The sequence below is a fragment of the Semicossyphus pulcher genome, unplaced genomic scaffold (assembly GCF_022749685.1).
Source record: "Semicossyphus pulcher isolate SPU_LCO1_2020_fin unplaced genomic scaffold, fSemPul1.0.p SCAF_4, whole genome shotgun sequence".
NCBI classification, from domain to species: domain Eukaryota; kingdom Metazoa; phylum Chordata; class Actinopteri; order Labriformes; family Labridae; genus Semicossyphus; species Semicossyphus pulcher.
In genome coordinates, this window is record NW_027211715.1 from 12,128,742 (window position 1) to 12,144,944 (window position 16,203).

Here is a 16,203-nt window from a genome sequence, read left to right on the forward strand (position 1 = left end):
ACATGCACACGTACACTGTATATAAATGCACATTGCGTCAGAGTTTTGAGAGGAAATGATGGTGTGCAGTAGAGACAGCTTGTGAGTGACAGAGGAACAAAGGGTGAGGAACAATTACAGGGCCTGTTGTAGGTAGCTGATATAGATTAGACTTATTAAACTGTCAAATAATGACTTCTTTTAAATTCTAGCTTTTTTCATATACATATCAGACTCCTGCTTGTAGGATGACTACCTCAGCTTATTAGCCCATATTCATCCTTTATCCTGGCAGCTTAAAAGCAAGTGGTGACAGACGTCATTGTTGAAAATGGTAAAGCTGCTCCCACCTCCCTTCTGCTAATGGCTCACTTTTCATCCCTCTCGCAGTAGCCTGACATTTCATTTCATACCTTTTTTTCACATCCTCACATGGGAGAAACATTTCAGAGGTGTGGCTGACTGAAAATGGCAACAAACATGTAAATGATTGTTCTCATTATCTTCACAACAGGAAGGCGAGTTGAACAGACAGGGAAGTCTTTTTGTAGATGTTGTGAAATGACCTTCAAGCTGATAAAGCTAAGGTTGGGTAAGGGGTAAGTAACGGATGACCAAGTTCACTATATAAGGCATTATCTTTTTGCAGCAAAGTCCTGTGATAGCTGATTCTTCTCGTAACAAACAATTTTATTTATAGATTATTTAACAATTTAAGTGTGTTTAATTAATGCACTGCACTCCAAACAAAACACTTAATCATATTAGACGTCTACCTCATGACTAGATTCAGCATCACAAAATGTTTGCTTTTCTTTACAGCGGTTTCTGTTTGAGTTGCAAACAATAGTTGTTATTTAAATGATGCAAGGATGACTTATGTGTAGAGCTGTAACAATCAACTTCTGATTCAATTTGACAAAATTAAAGTGCAGTTATTTTAGAATCATTATCACACTGATGAATCGCTGAGCAACTTTATTTCATAAAGGAGGGGGGAAGAGTAATCACCCCAGTCCACCCAAGGTCAGATGATGCCACCTGAGATGTGTTGTTCATGGCAGCTCTTACAGAGCCAGAATTTAGTCTTGTTTCTCATGACCCAAGATTGGGCTTGTGTGGACTAGTGTTGTCAAAAAAGGTTTTTTTATACTAGTATTGCATTGAAGGTTAAAACTGTGGATTGTGTAAACATCTGGTGATGACTGACCACAGGCTGGCTGAGAAGGATGGCAGACACAAGGCTGGATGTGGTGTTTCCACATGGTTGGAGGACCAATGCATTAAAGATATGTGCACATGAAACACAGAAACACTGACTAAGCAGTGAATGTATATTCTGCTAGACTGCTCAGGGCAGAGCGGTGAATCATGCAGCCTCTAGGTCCTCAACCCTGATGTGGAGCGACAAGCTGCAGACCTTCTCTCCCTCTCTTCTCCCATCTTCTTTCCTCCCCTCTGCCCTCTCTTGTGCCGTTTCATGGCTCCTTGTACTTCTTTGTTCTTCCCTCCTCAGCTCCCTGACGTCGTAAAGCTTCTCTTGTACAGTCTTCAAATCTCTCTGTTCATTTATTCTGTTTTTCATTGATTTTTCGTGTTCTTGAATCGCTTTCCTTTTGCATCCTTGTTGTTTTATTTTGTACCAAAATATTTCATCTAAGGTAACAGACAATACAGCTGTGATCAACTGTTGGAGCTAAATTCTTACCAGGTAGTCATCTGGCCTGATGCCAAACAGTTCTCTGAAGTAGCGGAAGGCCACGGGAGCGTATGTCTTAAAGCGGAAGTCCGGGAAATGGTGGGCGGGAGTGAGGTTGCTGCCTTCACTAAAGTACAGAAAGAAAATTATCAAATTCTCAAGAGTAAGTCCAACATGTAGGTAGAGAATGTATGTATATTGTATATGTACTGCATATATATTTTTATGTGTCTGGTGGCAGTAGACACCTGGGGAAAAAGATGCTCTCCACCACGTAGAAGTCCTGCATCAACACGTCCCTCTCAGGCTTGGAGCTCAGGTTGCCCACTGTGTAACCAATGCCCAGCTGGATGGCACCTTTCAAGGCTGAGGATGTGGTCTGTACAGAGAGAGGGGGGAGGGAGGCAGAGGGAGACATGGTGAGTAAAGCACTTGTTCCTTCTGCAACAAATTTATGTTTTTAAAAGCATACATGCATCTAAAGTAAACACTTCTAATTTTAGGTCAAAATTAGAGCTACAAAACTACACAGGTTTATGCTGTCTACAGTACCTTCTTGTAAGTCGTTTCCCCCGATGCATCCACGCCTCTGTGGCCAATCTTCTTCCCCTGACCTGGCTGGCCTGAGGATGAGGGCATCTTGGGAGAAATAGCGAGAGAGAATTGCATTATGGGGACAGGAGGATTAGCACCTGTTCAGTAACACTGATCATTTAAACGTTACAGTCCGGGGAGAGACATAGTAGCCTTATCGAGCTGACTTTCTGTGAGCAGACCACGTGTTCATTTTGAAGAAAAATGGAAACTTGGTTCCCTAGTGTACTTACATTAAGGTCTGATAGGACAGGTTTTAATGTAATATGATTATGTGTTTGGTTTTTTTGTAGAAGCTGCAGTGAACATTAAAGATCTTTAAGCCCAATATCCTACATAAATATTTGGTTCTGTTAAGGATCGTTGAGCTTTAATAGTCATTTAAGTGGAATTAAACAGCTTTTCCGACACAAATCAAACAAATAGAACAACAAATTTAAATGTTTGCTTTAACGCACAATACAGCAGCGTCAGTGCCAGATGGACCGGATTAACCAAATTAGGAGGATTAAGATCATGTGAACATAGCTGTCTAGCAAAGACAAAGGATACCAAAGTAACATTTGAATGGTTTAATACATTTTAAATAGTAATTTAAATACTTTTTGGTTATACTTTCTGGCACACTGTCTTAACTGACTGTTGTGAAAGGATTCATGCACCAAGGGAGGACAATTGTGTACAGCAAATATGAATTGCCCAACACCCTCAAATCAAACCTTTGTAGCGGTTTCATTAGTGTCTGGCTGTAGCCAAAGAACTAGTAGTTATTGATGTGGGAGATCAAAAGAAATTAAAATGAGAAGCGCAACAGAGCAGATGATCACAGGGACAGATGGCAGCTCACCTCTGTGATGAAGGCTTTCTTTGCAGCAGCATCTGAGAGACCGAGAGAGAAAAACAGAGCGGAGACACAAAGATGAGTGTTAGTCACTGTGAGACAGAGAGGCTCCATTACTCAGCATCATTAGTGCTCTCTGTGACAAAGATGAATCCCAAAGGGTGGACCCAGCAGTCCAGCATTATGTAATAACAGTGTCAAACAGGGAGCCTGTCAGCCAGAGGAACCACAGGGAAAAAATAATGTCAGCTACAAGGGCACCGAGTCCTTCTGTGTTTGCAATATATGATGTTTTTGGCCATGCTAGTGGCATGGCTTTAGCGATGGGAATGGGCTGTCTGATTGTTGGTTGGTTCACTACTGTGGTCCAGAAAGAAAAAAAAGTTAAAAAAAAACAACTTTTCAGGCAAGACGAGTAGAGCATAGACAAGTTGAACTATGTGTGGAATAGAGGCAGTAGTAATCTATACATCTCTTAAACAGCAGCAAGTTAGAATTGTCCTTGTGAGCATGTTAGCATGCTTACATTAGCATTAAAGCCAAAGCACCACAGTGCCTAAATGCAGCCCCAGAGTTGCTTGCTCATTTACTTGTCTTTTTCTGGGTTGTTAAATTAAGTGAGATTTAAAAAACCTTTAACAGTAAACATAGCCACGACAAGTCATAAAATAGGGAAAAAACTATCTAAATAGAAAAAGCATGAAAAGCCTTGACTTGACCTTAAATGATGTTGCTCAAAAGACCCCTCTTTTTTCATTTAAACTAAAAAGTTTTAATCGGGTTGAAGTTTGTTGCAGTAGACTTAAACTGCACACTCACACTCTTTGTCAGGCTTTACAACAACATCCAGAGCTCAAGTGTGATCCACAACGAGACTAACAGCAAACATAACATATGGCAATCTAACAAATCTCAGAAGCACAGCAGTCTTACTTCTGCTGTGTTGTGATAATAATCTGAGTCTAATAACAGGATGTAGGCAGCAGAGACAGGCAATCAGTGGACTGTTTTCATCAGGAAGGCCTGAAATAGATGCATAATTATAGATGTATAACACTGTGCGTAATAACGGAGAGAAGGCTCATGAGGGCAGGAGAGAGAGGGAACACAAAATGAGCAAATGAAAGAGTAGAAGAGACAGAACAGAAAGAGGGGATGAGACGGGGCTTCAGACAGGACAAAAATGAGGCTGATTAACTCCATCTCTGTTGTCAGATGGTGTAATTATAGAGGAACTGCAGATATGTTTACAACTGCAGCAACAAAGTCTGACTGCAACGAATAACACGAGTATCTGTGATGAGATGAATAATCCTCATGTGGCAGACATTTTGGACAGGAGACAAGTTTTACTCCCTGTAGCTCAACAGGACTGTTTTTCAATTTCACATTTATCAATCAATCAATCAAATTTTATTTGTATAGCGCCAAATCATAACCAGGGTTATCTCGAGACACTTTACAGAAAGAGCAGGTCTAGACCGACTCTTTGTTAAGTTATTTAAAGAGAGGCCCAACATGAATCCACCATGAGTAGCACTTAGCAATTCGGCACATTGGCAAGGAAAAACTTCCTTTTAACAGGGCATGTAGAGCATGTCATACATAGCACGTCATACATAGCACGTAAACTTGAAGGAAATAAGGTTAAACATGCAAACCTACACTGTGCCCTTCCCTCTTGTTTTTGTACCTCAACCTTTTCACATTTTGCGATAATATAGTAGCTGCCAGTCTTATCCTTTGGTAAAAATCCACCACACAAACAAGCCTTGCTTTTACTTTATTAGGGTAAAAATAGAGCCGGCTGTTTCAGCCACTAGACCTTTTTTATTGCAGACATTTTGACTTGTCGGAGAAGAAAGAAAGTACAGTTGGAATTAATAATGGACTGTGTTCAAAGCAGTGTCCCAATAAACTATTCCAATAAGCCAGCACACACAATACCAGGACCTTCTAGTCTTCTAGTATACTGAAATTCGGACATTAGTTATGTTTTTATTACACCTGTGCTGTGTATTGCTGCTACGCTCCAATTTCACTGTGAATGCATAACTAATTAATAGAAGAAAAAGAAACTAATTAAGGCTCCATTTGATCAGTAGAAGCCGGTATGGACAATATCCGGACCCTGGATCTGATATAGCTTAATAATGTACACCAAAGAGTGTTGTTATTAGTTATACATGTGCTTCTTCTGCTAAGACATGTCAAAATGTGTGCTGGGAAATGGTATTACACGTCAACTGTCAGTGTCTCAGTGCCTTAAGGGAAGTCAGTCATTTATATTAAGAAAGAGCATTTACCACATTTTGACACATGTATTATAAAACAATTACAACACAGCACTTTGTGGCCGTGTTTGTCACCGTCACTGTTTTGTGTCGTTGTTTTGTGGGTTTTTCTTTTACTTTCATTTACTTTCGTTTTTTTGGTGAGGGTGTCACAATTGTTTTGTAAGTACTGAAATCATCATTATTATTACAGTTCAGAATCAGAATCAGCTTTACATGCTTTACCTTAGCTTTAGATTTACTAGGAATTCGACTCTTTGGTTTACAGGGCTCTGTATGTACAGACAAAATACTCAACAAGGCAAGTAGTGCAGTGATAAGGAGTGCAAAAGATGAAGATAAATATAACAGCTATGCCTTTTCTGTTCTGCCTGTACTTGCTGTTGTCAGAAAATCAATAAAATGTTAATCATAAAACAAGTTACAGCAGGCCACATAAGGCTGACAGGAGGTGGTGATACTCGACGTTCTGGCTCCAACTGGTATAAAATGAATCTGTCTCCTTCACCAGCCGAGACACAAACATCTAACCTATATAACCCGGTGTCACTCAGGAGAGGGATAACATCTCCACTGCTTGACTCTGAATGTGCAGCGGAGTTAATAGCCAGCCTCTCTAGCCTCTGTTTCTGTGCGCCTGCCTGCCTGCCTCTCGTGGATGCCCATGTGACTGAGCCACAGAATAGCCTGCTTGCCACCCCTCCTCCTGCTCTGTCTCTCTATCTCTCCCTCTGTCACACACACACATACATTTGCACTACAATGAGCAAGCCAAAGCGTGCCAATGCAATCTCGGCAACACTCCCTGCAATCTGGAACATCCAGGGAATAAAATCGGAAGAAAAAAAAAAACGGCTGGTGAAGGAATGTTTGCAATGTAGATAATGAAAGAGGAGGATCTCCTGCTGTTCACTACGCTGGACTACTTATTAATGTCTGTTCACGTGTGTGAGTGGATGTTAATAGTATGCTTCTTTTACATCTCTCCTGTCATTTCTAAATTCCTTTTCTCCTTCGCATACATGTGTTTGTGTTTGTCATGTATGTTACAGCAGCTCACAGCAGCCTCTCTTCCTTTCTGCATGCCTACACATGCATGCACTCTCTGAGGGCAGGTGTGAAGGGGCGTGAGTGTGTGACTGCAAGCTGAGACTTTTAAAGCATAGTGTGTGTGCAGTGAATGAGTCAGGATGTTTGTGTCCAAGCATGTGCTTATCTCTCCCTGCTTGGCTCTCAGCAAACAACCACCATAACAGTTTAACCAATTGAGACCCACACAGCACAGATAGACAGCTGCCTTTCTTTTCAGCTCGTCTCAAACAGCTACAAAACCACTACGCTTCCTGTATATTGTATAAATACTAATGAGCCTTAAACATCATTATAATGCTGTTATAATTTTTCCTATTATTAGACAGCAGTTATTATAATGACCAGCATTGGCCAAACCAAGCGTGTTAGACGCTGGTCTAAACTATTAACTCTATTCAGGCAGTGCATTACCCGGCAGCCTCTCTATAGGATGCATACAATATAAGGCTATTTGCACCCTGAAACATCTGTGAAGCACCTGGATCAATGGAATATCTAAATCCTCAATCAGTTATTCTGCAGAGATAGTTCTTTAAATAGGAGAGCTGTGTAAAAGCCACGCAGATCTACATTTAAATTTGAGCTGTTTGTGTTTATGACTCACTGAAATGTAATTACATTAAGATTACAAGCAAGTGCAACCAATTGTGTCTTTAAGTGAACGATGATGCCCTGCTGGCTGCTGATGTTTCTATGGATCAAGGCTGATAATGTAGCAGAAATAAAGGGACATAAAGATGAGAAGAGAGAGTAACAGTTTAAAGAGGAAGTAGAGAGGAAGGAGTTATAGCAGAGGCCATGACAGGCTTCTATAATCTGTTGAGTGCTAAAAAAAGTCATCTTATCTGTGGTAAACTTAACACCTGAGAATTTTAGGAAAAAAGGATATTACTGTCTCAAATATCTACAGATAGAAGGATACCATATCTACCATAGTACCATTAATTCCAGACTAAATATATACCGTATGTCATAGCAGAAATATGCCTCTGACAAGGAGCACAGCAGTCTGACGTGATAACATGTTGTGCGCACATCCCTCTATTTACTTTCAACAGGCACCCAAGTGACTCCATGCTTGACTATATAAAGAGGCTTCAGAATGAGGAAATGAGGTAAAATAGTTCCTATACCGCCATTACGCTGCTGCAGCAGTCTGTAGAGCTCTTCAGGGGGTTGGAACAACAAATAGACCCATCCGAATAAATAGCTTCTAGCTGAGGCTGTTGCCTCGCCGCGCTGCTATGTGTTGTTTTAATGACCCAATCTGACCACCCTTAAGAGAGAGGTCCATTACCAGCTGGTGATAGCCAAGGGGGGTGCAGCGAGACGGGCTTATTTATACTATTTTCACACACACACTCTGTGTTTGACTCTGGATATATACGATGTTCAACCCATATTTGACCCGTTCATGTGAAATCGCTCACCACAGCTTAATCTCTCACATAAAACTATCCATCCAAATCAGAGCTAAAGCGCAGAATTATACCACACTTGAGATTAAAAGATTAAAACATCATATGTGCAAGTGCTTATTAAAGCTGACAAATATTTTGGGCTGTGATACAACATACACACTGAAGAAGGCAGGAGCAAAACAATACTGGCCTGCTACAATATCTCCTGTTATAAATCATAAAGCACAAACTAGTAAGCATTACAATAAACTGTTCATACGTTCTCCAGTTTCCCTCCTTTACTTGCAGTTTAGATTTTACATGGAGTGAAACCCGAGTATTCGAACCCATCAAAAACAAATATTGATCATGTCTTGTCAACATTGTATACATATTTGATGTCATTGGAAACCACCCTACAAAGTTAATTATGTTTGAGTAGTGTCACAAGGCTGAGCAGCAAATTGACCTGTTTGACTATCTGTCATACCTGCTTGAACAGTCAATACTGATGTAAAAACCAGTTGAATGAATCAGATAAGCGTCCACACTTCACTCTGCCTGTATGCTTTAAAGCAAACAGCTGATCCTGTTACTGAATCCTCTCTGGCCTTTGTCCATGTGGATATTAAAGTAAAGTAAACAACACAGTCTGCATAATGTGATCTGTCAATGTTAATCACAGAACAATATATGAGACAAGATCTCTGGAACAATAACAAAGCATTTAAAAACACACACGCAAACACAACGTCAATAAGATGTCCACTCAGTGTTCAGCTTTCCTTGATCTCACCCCCTTTCATATGATTTTAAAGAGACTATTTGAGTATTTAAGGCGTAATCCGTAATTTATGTTATTTTTCCTGTGTCACTTAGCGGCAACACCGAGCTGTTTACATACTGCATTCTATGTCCTGGACTTGGGCAGAATACAGTAAATATATATAAAAAGTATCTACTCAAGTCCTAATTTTATATTCCCTCACACACTAACACACACATGTGCACACACTTTTCTCCCGCTTGTTACCATGGCGCCACAATCGAGGTCAACCAGCATTTTCATGACTAACGCACGTGCCTGGAATCAAGAGACAGATGCTGCCTTCCACATGTCCGTACATGCTGCTGTTGAATAGAGCCTTACAGAGCCACGCAGCAAAACAATATATGATACCTCGCAGATACACGCACATACAGACCACAACTATTAACCCACTCTAATAATCATAGCACCAAATAATCTATGCTTAGTGAACCTCAGTAACAAAATAAACCTAAAACAAATAACGCCTTCGTTGTGTGACCTATATGTTAGCATCACATAGTGCAGACAGCGCTGCTGTGTTATATTGACAGCTGTGTCTGACCCAGATTGGATCAATTCTGGGACTCCCTGAGGATAAGCTAAGTAAGAGCCAGTCTTTGAGATGATTGTTTGTTATCTTGGCAGAGGCTAAGTGATGGTGCTCCAGCTATCGATCGACTGTTAATTTTTTATACCACAACAAAACAGCGCTCGCTCATTGTGTCAAAGTGCGTCTGAGCTGAAAATATAGACAGAAAAAGTCCATATCTCTGTCAAATTCTGAAGAGAAGAAAATCAACAAGCCAGCCTCCTCAATACGCAGTCAGATAAAACACTATCAGCTCTTGTGTCAGTGTTCTGCCTGGTGAAGGCTGCTGTGGGATAGTAAAGTGATCTCTGACAGCACGCTGAGGATGAGACGAGTATTTGGAGGAGAAAGTCATTTGTTCTCTCAGGTCCAGGATGCTGCTGACACACAGGGATGCCTTGAGGACCTCCTTTTATAGAAGATGTTAATTTATGGTTAACCTCAGCCTAGTTCACTTCACACAGGAGGGTTATGCAACTATGATTGCATCGCTGCTGTTTAGCCTGAGGGAAGGAAAACTGATCCTAAATCAGTGTCATCTGGCCATTCCATCCTTGAGCTTTTGATCTCAGTGGAAGTGGGCTGTGTATTTTTCCAGGAGCATACCAGCCAGTCAGTGTGGTCCTCGTCCTCTGTCTCCAACCACAGCTCAGAATGGAAACGCGGGGGCAGTAAAAAGACTGTTTTAAGTACATTTGAATAGAGTTGAGTGTGTCTTCTGAATATATAATGCTCTCGGCCTCTCCGTTGTCTCTGCAGGTGTTATTTTATATGATTTCTGTGCTGCCTATCAGCTGAGACTGAGCCCTCTTTTTCTTATTGTTGTTTCAAACACGATTCACAGTCTGCTGGATAAGATTGTCTCATTTTAAAACAAAACTAATGGAAAAGCAACAAGTGAGATGTGCAGTTCAACATTGAATATTTTTCTTGTTTTAAATACATCTGCAACAATTAGTTGATTAATTAATTTGTGGATTGATAATCGATTTATTGTTTTATTGATTTTTAAATTATAAGTGTAAAGACTTGCAAATGAAGGTATTTTGGTAATGGACTTTTGGGTGGACGAAAAGAAGCAACTGTCTGGCTCGCATTTTTGGCAAGAATACGACAAGATCAATAGCACTTTTTTGTCTGTTAATACTAATGGAGCCAGGATACAATGAGTAAGATTAAATTAATCTAAAAATGATAAAGCCTAGAAGTAGCTGGGGAAATGTAGCTGGATTACGTAACATGTCTGCTCGCCTGAACCTCAAAAGCTCACATATTATGCTAAAACTTTAATCTGTACAAAAACCAAACCTTGTCGTCACCATGAGATTGCCATGTAACCTACAGAGACATAAGTCCCTGGATCCAGAAAAATAAAGTTCAAGGAAGTAGCTCCCCATTTTACCACAACGTGTTATAGATCTATAGAACTATAAGACATATTATAAGGTGTTAACATGAACACTGTTTTTACAGTAATCCTGCCCAATGCAAGCAGCAAAGAACTGTGTTGTGTTTCTGTAACACAAGGATCCTCTAAGCCCAGCACAATGGGCATGTAAACATGTTCAGTGGCTCGTATAGTAGCTATAGTATAGCTGTAGATATGTGTGTGTGAGCATTGAAGTATAACAATAAAACCTCATCATCGATTATTTCAACTCAATCAGTTTTGCACTTAATGGATGGCCAAAGTGATAAATAAGGTTCAATTGATCCAAAGCTTTTTAAAGAGACTTTAAACGGTCCTTGCATTAACAGCACTCTGGCAGAATATTATAATTACAGGTTGTCCTTAATGCTTCTGCATGTAAACACACAGAGAAGCACACACTAACATGCTAACTCACATGCTAATTCAAGCTTTACAGTTATCTTCCCCCTTGAATACTTTTCCCGTCAGTATTCGTCTGATTTAGTAAACAAAGCGGTGTGCACAGAGGGGGAAAGCTGCTCCATCCTCTACTGTCAGTGCAGATCATACACTTTGTATGTGCGGGGGAAGCGAGGGCCGGAGAGGACGGCTTTTCACAATGCCAAGTCATCCATTATGATCAATGGCATCAGGCAAGCAGGCTTAATAAAAAGCTTCCTGCCTTCTGCTGGCTCCCAAAAAAACATCCCTTTGAGACATTTAGCTTGGAGCTACATGATAAGAAACGCACAACACAGTCTGCACACAGGCAAACAACTGCTGCCTGAAAAGATAAGAACCTCTATTAACTAAGGGAGCCTTTGATGATTACTCTGGGGCAGCGGGTAATTCCTTTCATTAGAGATTCATCTTTTGCATCTTCTCTGTAATGAATTCATCTATCATTTGGTCCAGGAAATGTCAGAAAGTAGTCAAAAATGCTTGTTGTAATTTCCTGTAATAGGCTTACATCTTCAAATTGTTTGTTTTGTCCAACAACAAAGATATCACAACAGCTAGGGAGATAGAGCCCAAGAATTTTGGTCATTTAGCATAAAAAACATTTATTTAAATGATCAAAGTTCATTTGTTCAAATCCAATGCTGTCATCATTACTAAGGTTGTCAACATTTTCGATGCTTCGATACTTTTTCAATAACACGATACTATTCGGTAGTACCCAAAGGTACCGAAGCTTTGAAAAAACACACACATTAAGGCTCAGTTTTCACACGGTCTCGCATGAGATTTCAGCGCGAGACTTCTCCATGAGCGAGACTTGGTTACAGCCAACAACAGGGAGCATAAGGTGAAGTAGCATCGCTGCCACAGTGTTGTCTTATTATAACGATCTGAGCCTGTCAGTAGCAAAAACAAGCGCTTTTAGTGGCTGTATATTGGCGTATCCCCGATTTCCACTTAGTTACGTTGTATCTCATTTCGCCGCTGCCGGCCGGTGCTCCCTCCCTGAATACTGGATCGATTTCAATAATTGTTGTCTCCACTTGTCACTTACACACAAACACATGGGAAAATAGGGTCTAGGTTGAAAAATTCCTAAGTTATCCTTTAAGAGTTCTTTCTTGTTGCCGTGGTATCGAAACAGGTATCGAGTATCGTTTTTTTTCTTGATAACCCTAATCCTTACAAATGTTCAAACATAATGAGACAAATTGTAAGATAACTTCTGGACATTTGAGTTAGAGTTGAGCTGAATGATTAAGGGCTGCGACTAACAAATCATTTTCATCATAATTGAATCTGCTGATTGTTTTCATGATTAATAGATAAATCCTTTAGTGAATAAAACTGATCAATACCAAGAGCCAAAAGAGATGTTTTGCTTCTTTTGTCCAGCTAACTGTCCAAAACCCAAAACTTCTCCAATTACTGTTAATGACAAAGAAAAGCAGCAAATTCTTACATCTAAGAAGCTGGAAGCAACAAACATTTAACCTTGTGTCTTGAAAGATTACTGAAAGGATTAAACCAAAAAATAGTTTAATAAATTAATCTGTGCAACTCTTGAACAATTAATCACTTTTGAAAGAAATTCACAGATTGTGCTGAATAACAATCAAAATATTCATAAGCTGCCAAATATTATTGTAACAAAGACTGTGTTACAGAGCTGATAAAGCCTGTGACAGTGCAGACAAAACAAAGCCATATTTCATGAACAAAAACACCAGCAAAACCAATGACTGTCCTTGGCTTTTAAGCAAATAAAAATTAAGCAATGCTGAGAGCTGTCAAACCAAACCCTACATTCGTTCTCCCTCTCTCTCATAATGCTTTACCCAGACACAATGTGAGGGTCACACAGGCAGACAGAAGCCTAAACACAAAGCCAGCTAAACCACAGTAACTATTACTCCACTATCCCTAATCCCAATCCCATTCTTTGCAGGCCACTAGACCAGCTGTCTGGATTATCAGGATAAGAAGGCCCCAACGCAAGGACAGGTGGAAGCTAGGAGACCGTCTGTCTGTTTTTCAGGCAAGCTGACCGTCTCTGCAGCTGCCTTAAAACAAGTCAAGGGATTGAGTGTATATCTGTTATTACATTTTCCACATCTCTCAGATGGTGAATGGTTGAAAGAAATCTTCTGATAAACACCCTTAAATTCCCCATCCGACCTTCACCATCCAAAGCCATCTATGCAGCATTCAAGTTTACAGTGAAGTATCTTAAATTACTGGCTCGGCTCTTAAGCTGCTTTCCCACTGGTCAAAAAACCTGCTAACACCCACTAACACCCAGCTTTTTCGCTTAATGGGAAAGGCTACAATCGGCATTCAGACCTGGGTCAAATCACTCTGCAGTAGACCCGGGTAATTATCGTCCGGCTCCGATCGGCATTGATGGGAACACAAAACCAGTGTTGACACGCTAATCTCCGCCCTCTTTCTGGCGCAATGCTATGCTCCATCTGTAACTTCTGTGACTCCTTGTCATCTCAGCTCCAAACTCCGTCCAAGCAGCGCTCGAACATAGTTCCAAATTTGTCTGTGCTGAGTTTGATATACAGACTCGATGAGTAATAGATACAATGGAGACCTAACCACATTAAAATCTTCACTGTTTACTAACCCTGTCTCCGGCGTATTTGTGACGTCAGGCGGTGACGCAGCAGAAAAGAAACCAACAGCAATATACTTCACTGGCAACGGGAACGGAGACAATCGGCATTTGTAAGTGGGTCTTCCCGGGTCTGAAAAACCTGCGTCAACACGCTAAATTTAGTTGGTAATACAGCCAGCAGCCAATAGCTCCAGTCTAAACCTCACCGTAGTCAAGTAGAGGCTGAGACAGTTACATCTTCATTTCACATTGTGGATTCGACTAATGCACCAGGTGGATATGAAAGTGTAATTTTTTCTTGGAGAAGCCTGAAAGCTCAGCGGACTTTGAAATGGAAATTCAAAGTGAGGAGATTCAGAGAGAGGTGTCTTTATTGATGAGGAGTCTCGCTGCTCGGGCCAAGTCCTGACAGAACATAATGAACAGCATAGTGATAGTAGCAGGTTTTTACACACACCATAGACACACACACACACACACACACACACGCATTCATATGCATACACTTCTACAACTCAATATAACAGCAGCTCCAGACTGTGGGAACATGATGCCTGCCCACAGTGTGAGTCAGCATGTAGACTGAGTCAGTACAAACACACATCAGGAGACAAGATGTTATAATTTATATTTCTACATTTTCTCCTGGACTCTGGCCAGTGGGAAAGTTATATTCAACCGCTGGAATGATATGTCAAGAGTGTGTTTGTCCTCAACTCCCTCAGGGAGGTCCTGCTGCTCCTGAGGAGACTGGCAGGGTTGAGAAGCAGCACCCTGTTCTGTGGGCAAAGCTAAAAACAGCTCGGTCCTCATGGCAAAATGAGACACACACACAAAGACACACAAGTGTTCAAACTCTTATGCAATTTCAGTATGTTTTTCATTACTATGCTCCCAGATCAGAACCGAGCTTAGTGATCCTTGCTGATCCTCAAAATGTAGTCTGGAGCTTTCAGGCAAGAGAAAAAGGACCTTTTACGGAGAGGAGAGGAGAGGAGAGGAGAGGAGAGGAGAGGAGAGGAGAGGAGAGGAGAGGAGAGGAGAGGAGAGGAGAATAAAAATAAACATGGCGGTAATCAGCCTGACTCCCTTGTGCTGCTGTTATTGCTGAGAGCAGCATCTTCTGCCACTGGTGACTCAGAAGAGCGTAATCTGCTCTCACTACAGAGGGAACACAGTTGCTGAACTGCTGCTCGTACCTGTGCAGAAAAAACAATCTACAGATTCCTGCAGATTCAGTTTGACATCAGGGCCTCGGTGCAGAGCTGAAACTCATGCTTAACATTAAACTATTGTGTCACTCAGGAGGGCAAAATACAGCTGAAAGCACACAGCGCTAGAAGTGCGTCATGCATTTTGTGTTATATCATTTAACTCTCAGGAATCAAATGACTCACAAGAATGTTGTTCAGAATCAATTGCCACCTGAATTCACCAACAAACAGCAGAAATCTTGACTTAACGCACAGATAACTGTCGTCTTCTGACATCATTCAAATGCTTTTTGTCCAAGCATAAATCCCAGCATGCCCCGAAGACATGCAGACCACCTCTGCATGCCGCCTAAATGAATACATTGAGTGCAGATGATCTGGTATCATTTCTGTAAAGCAACCTCAGGTATACAGTTAGGTGGTCAGCAGGTTGCACTCCATCATTTACCACTGTACCAACAGAAAGCTGCCTCTATCTCCGATGCACAGTGTGTGGCTGCCTTGCCTGTGGTTTAAAAGAGATGTGCTTTCCACAGCTGCCGTGCGCCCGGATGAATGTCCACAGAAGACTGACAGACAGACAGCAGCCTTGGTCTTTCGTAAAACACAATGCATCAAATGACACAGCCTGCAGCTGCTGATCTGGCTCACAAGTATAATGAAAACGAAGCCTCTTTTCCAGGCCGTTTCCAGCGTGTCGAAACATGGAGGTAAGAGAAAGGTGTCTGTGGAGAGAGCATGGAGAGGAATGAAGAAAGTATTTCTTACTGCAGGGCAAGAAAACCAATAATCATACACTCAGGGGATTTTGGAGCAAGACATGTCGCACATTACAAGCTGGAAAACATCAGAGGGCTACAATTATGGACATAATTAAGGGAAATATTACTGCAGCTTTCTTTGTTTGTGTTTACAACATATTTGTAATTAGCATAACAGCAGAAATAAGCACATTTGCTGCGGTTTGCCACTGTACAGTCACATATACTGATACACTGGCATTTCTCCTTCTCATTATTTGCCTCCTGTTCATATACACACAAAGGAGATGAGTCTACTTATGATCAATAGGGACGATTTTGACTTTTGTGAATTTTTATACGTTTTTTTTTACACATGGATGTTGTACAAGAATGTTTGTAGAAGCATAAGAACGAAGATTGCTTTTATTTTATTGCCAACTATTATAATAAA

At 40.9% G+C, this 16,203-nt stretch overlaps 1 protein-coding gene across 3 annotated transcripts in view; it reads right to left on the reverse strand.

Annotated features, from left to right (window-relative positions):
* Positions 1–16,203, reverse strand: part of pip5k1ca (phosphatidylinositol-4-phosphate 5-kinase, type I, gamma a) — a 45,468-nt gene that overhangs the window by 22,826 nt on the left and 6,439 nt on the right. For all 3 annotated transcript variants that reach the window (XM_069679354.1, XM_069679352.1, XM_069679353.1), the window contains exons 2-5: positions 3,120–3,151; positions 2,231–2,317; positions 1,927–2,057; positions 1,688–1,805 (exon numbers count right to left, since the gene is read on the reverse strand). In XM_069679354.1, the coding sequence (XP_069535455.1) occupies positions 1,688–1,805; positions 1,927–2,057; positions 2,231–2,317; positions 3,120–3,151 (368 nt within the window). The remainder of the gene's footprint in view (positions 1–1,687; positions 1,806–1,926; positions 2,058–2,230; positions 2,318–3,119; positions 3,152–16,203) is intronic.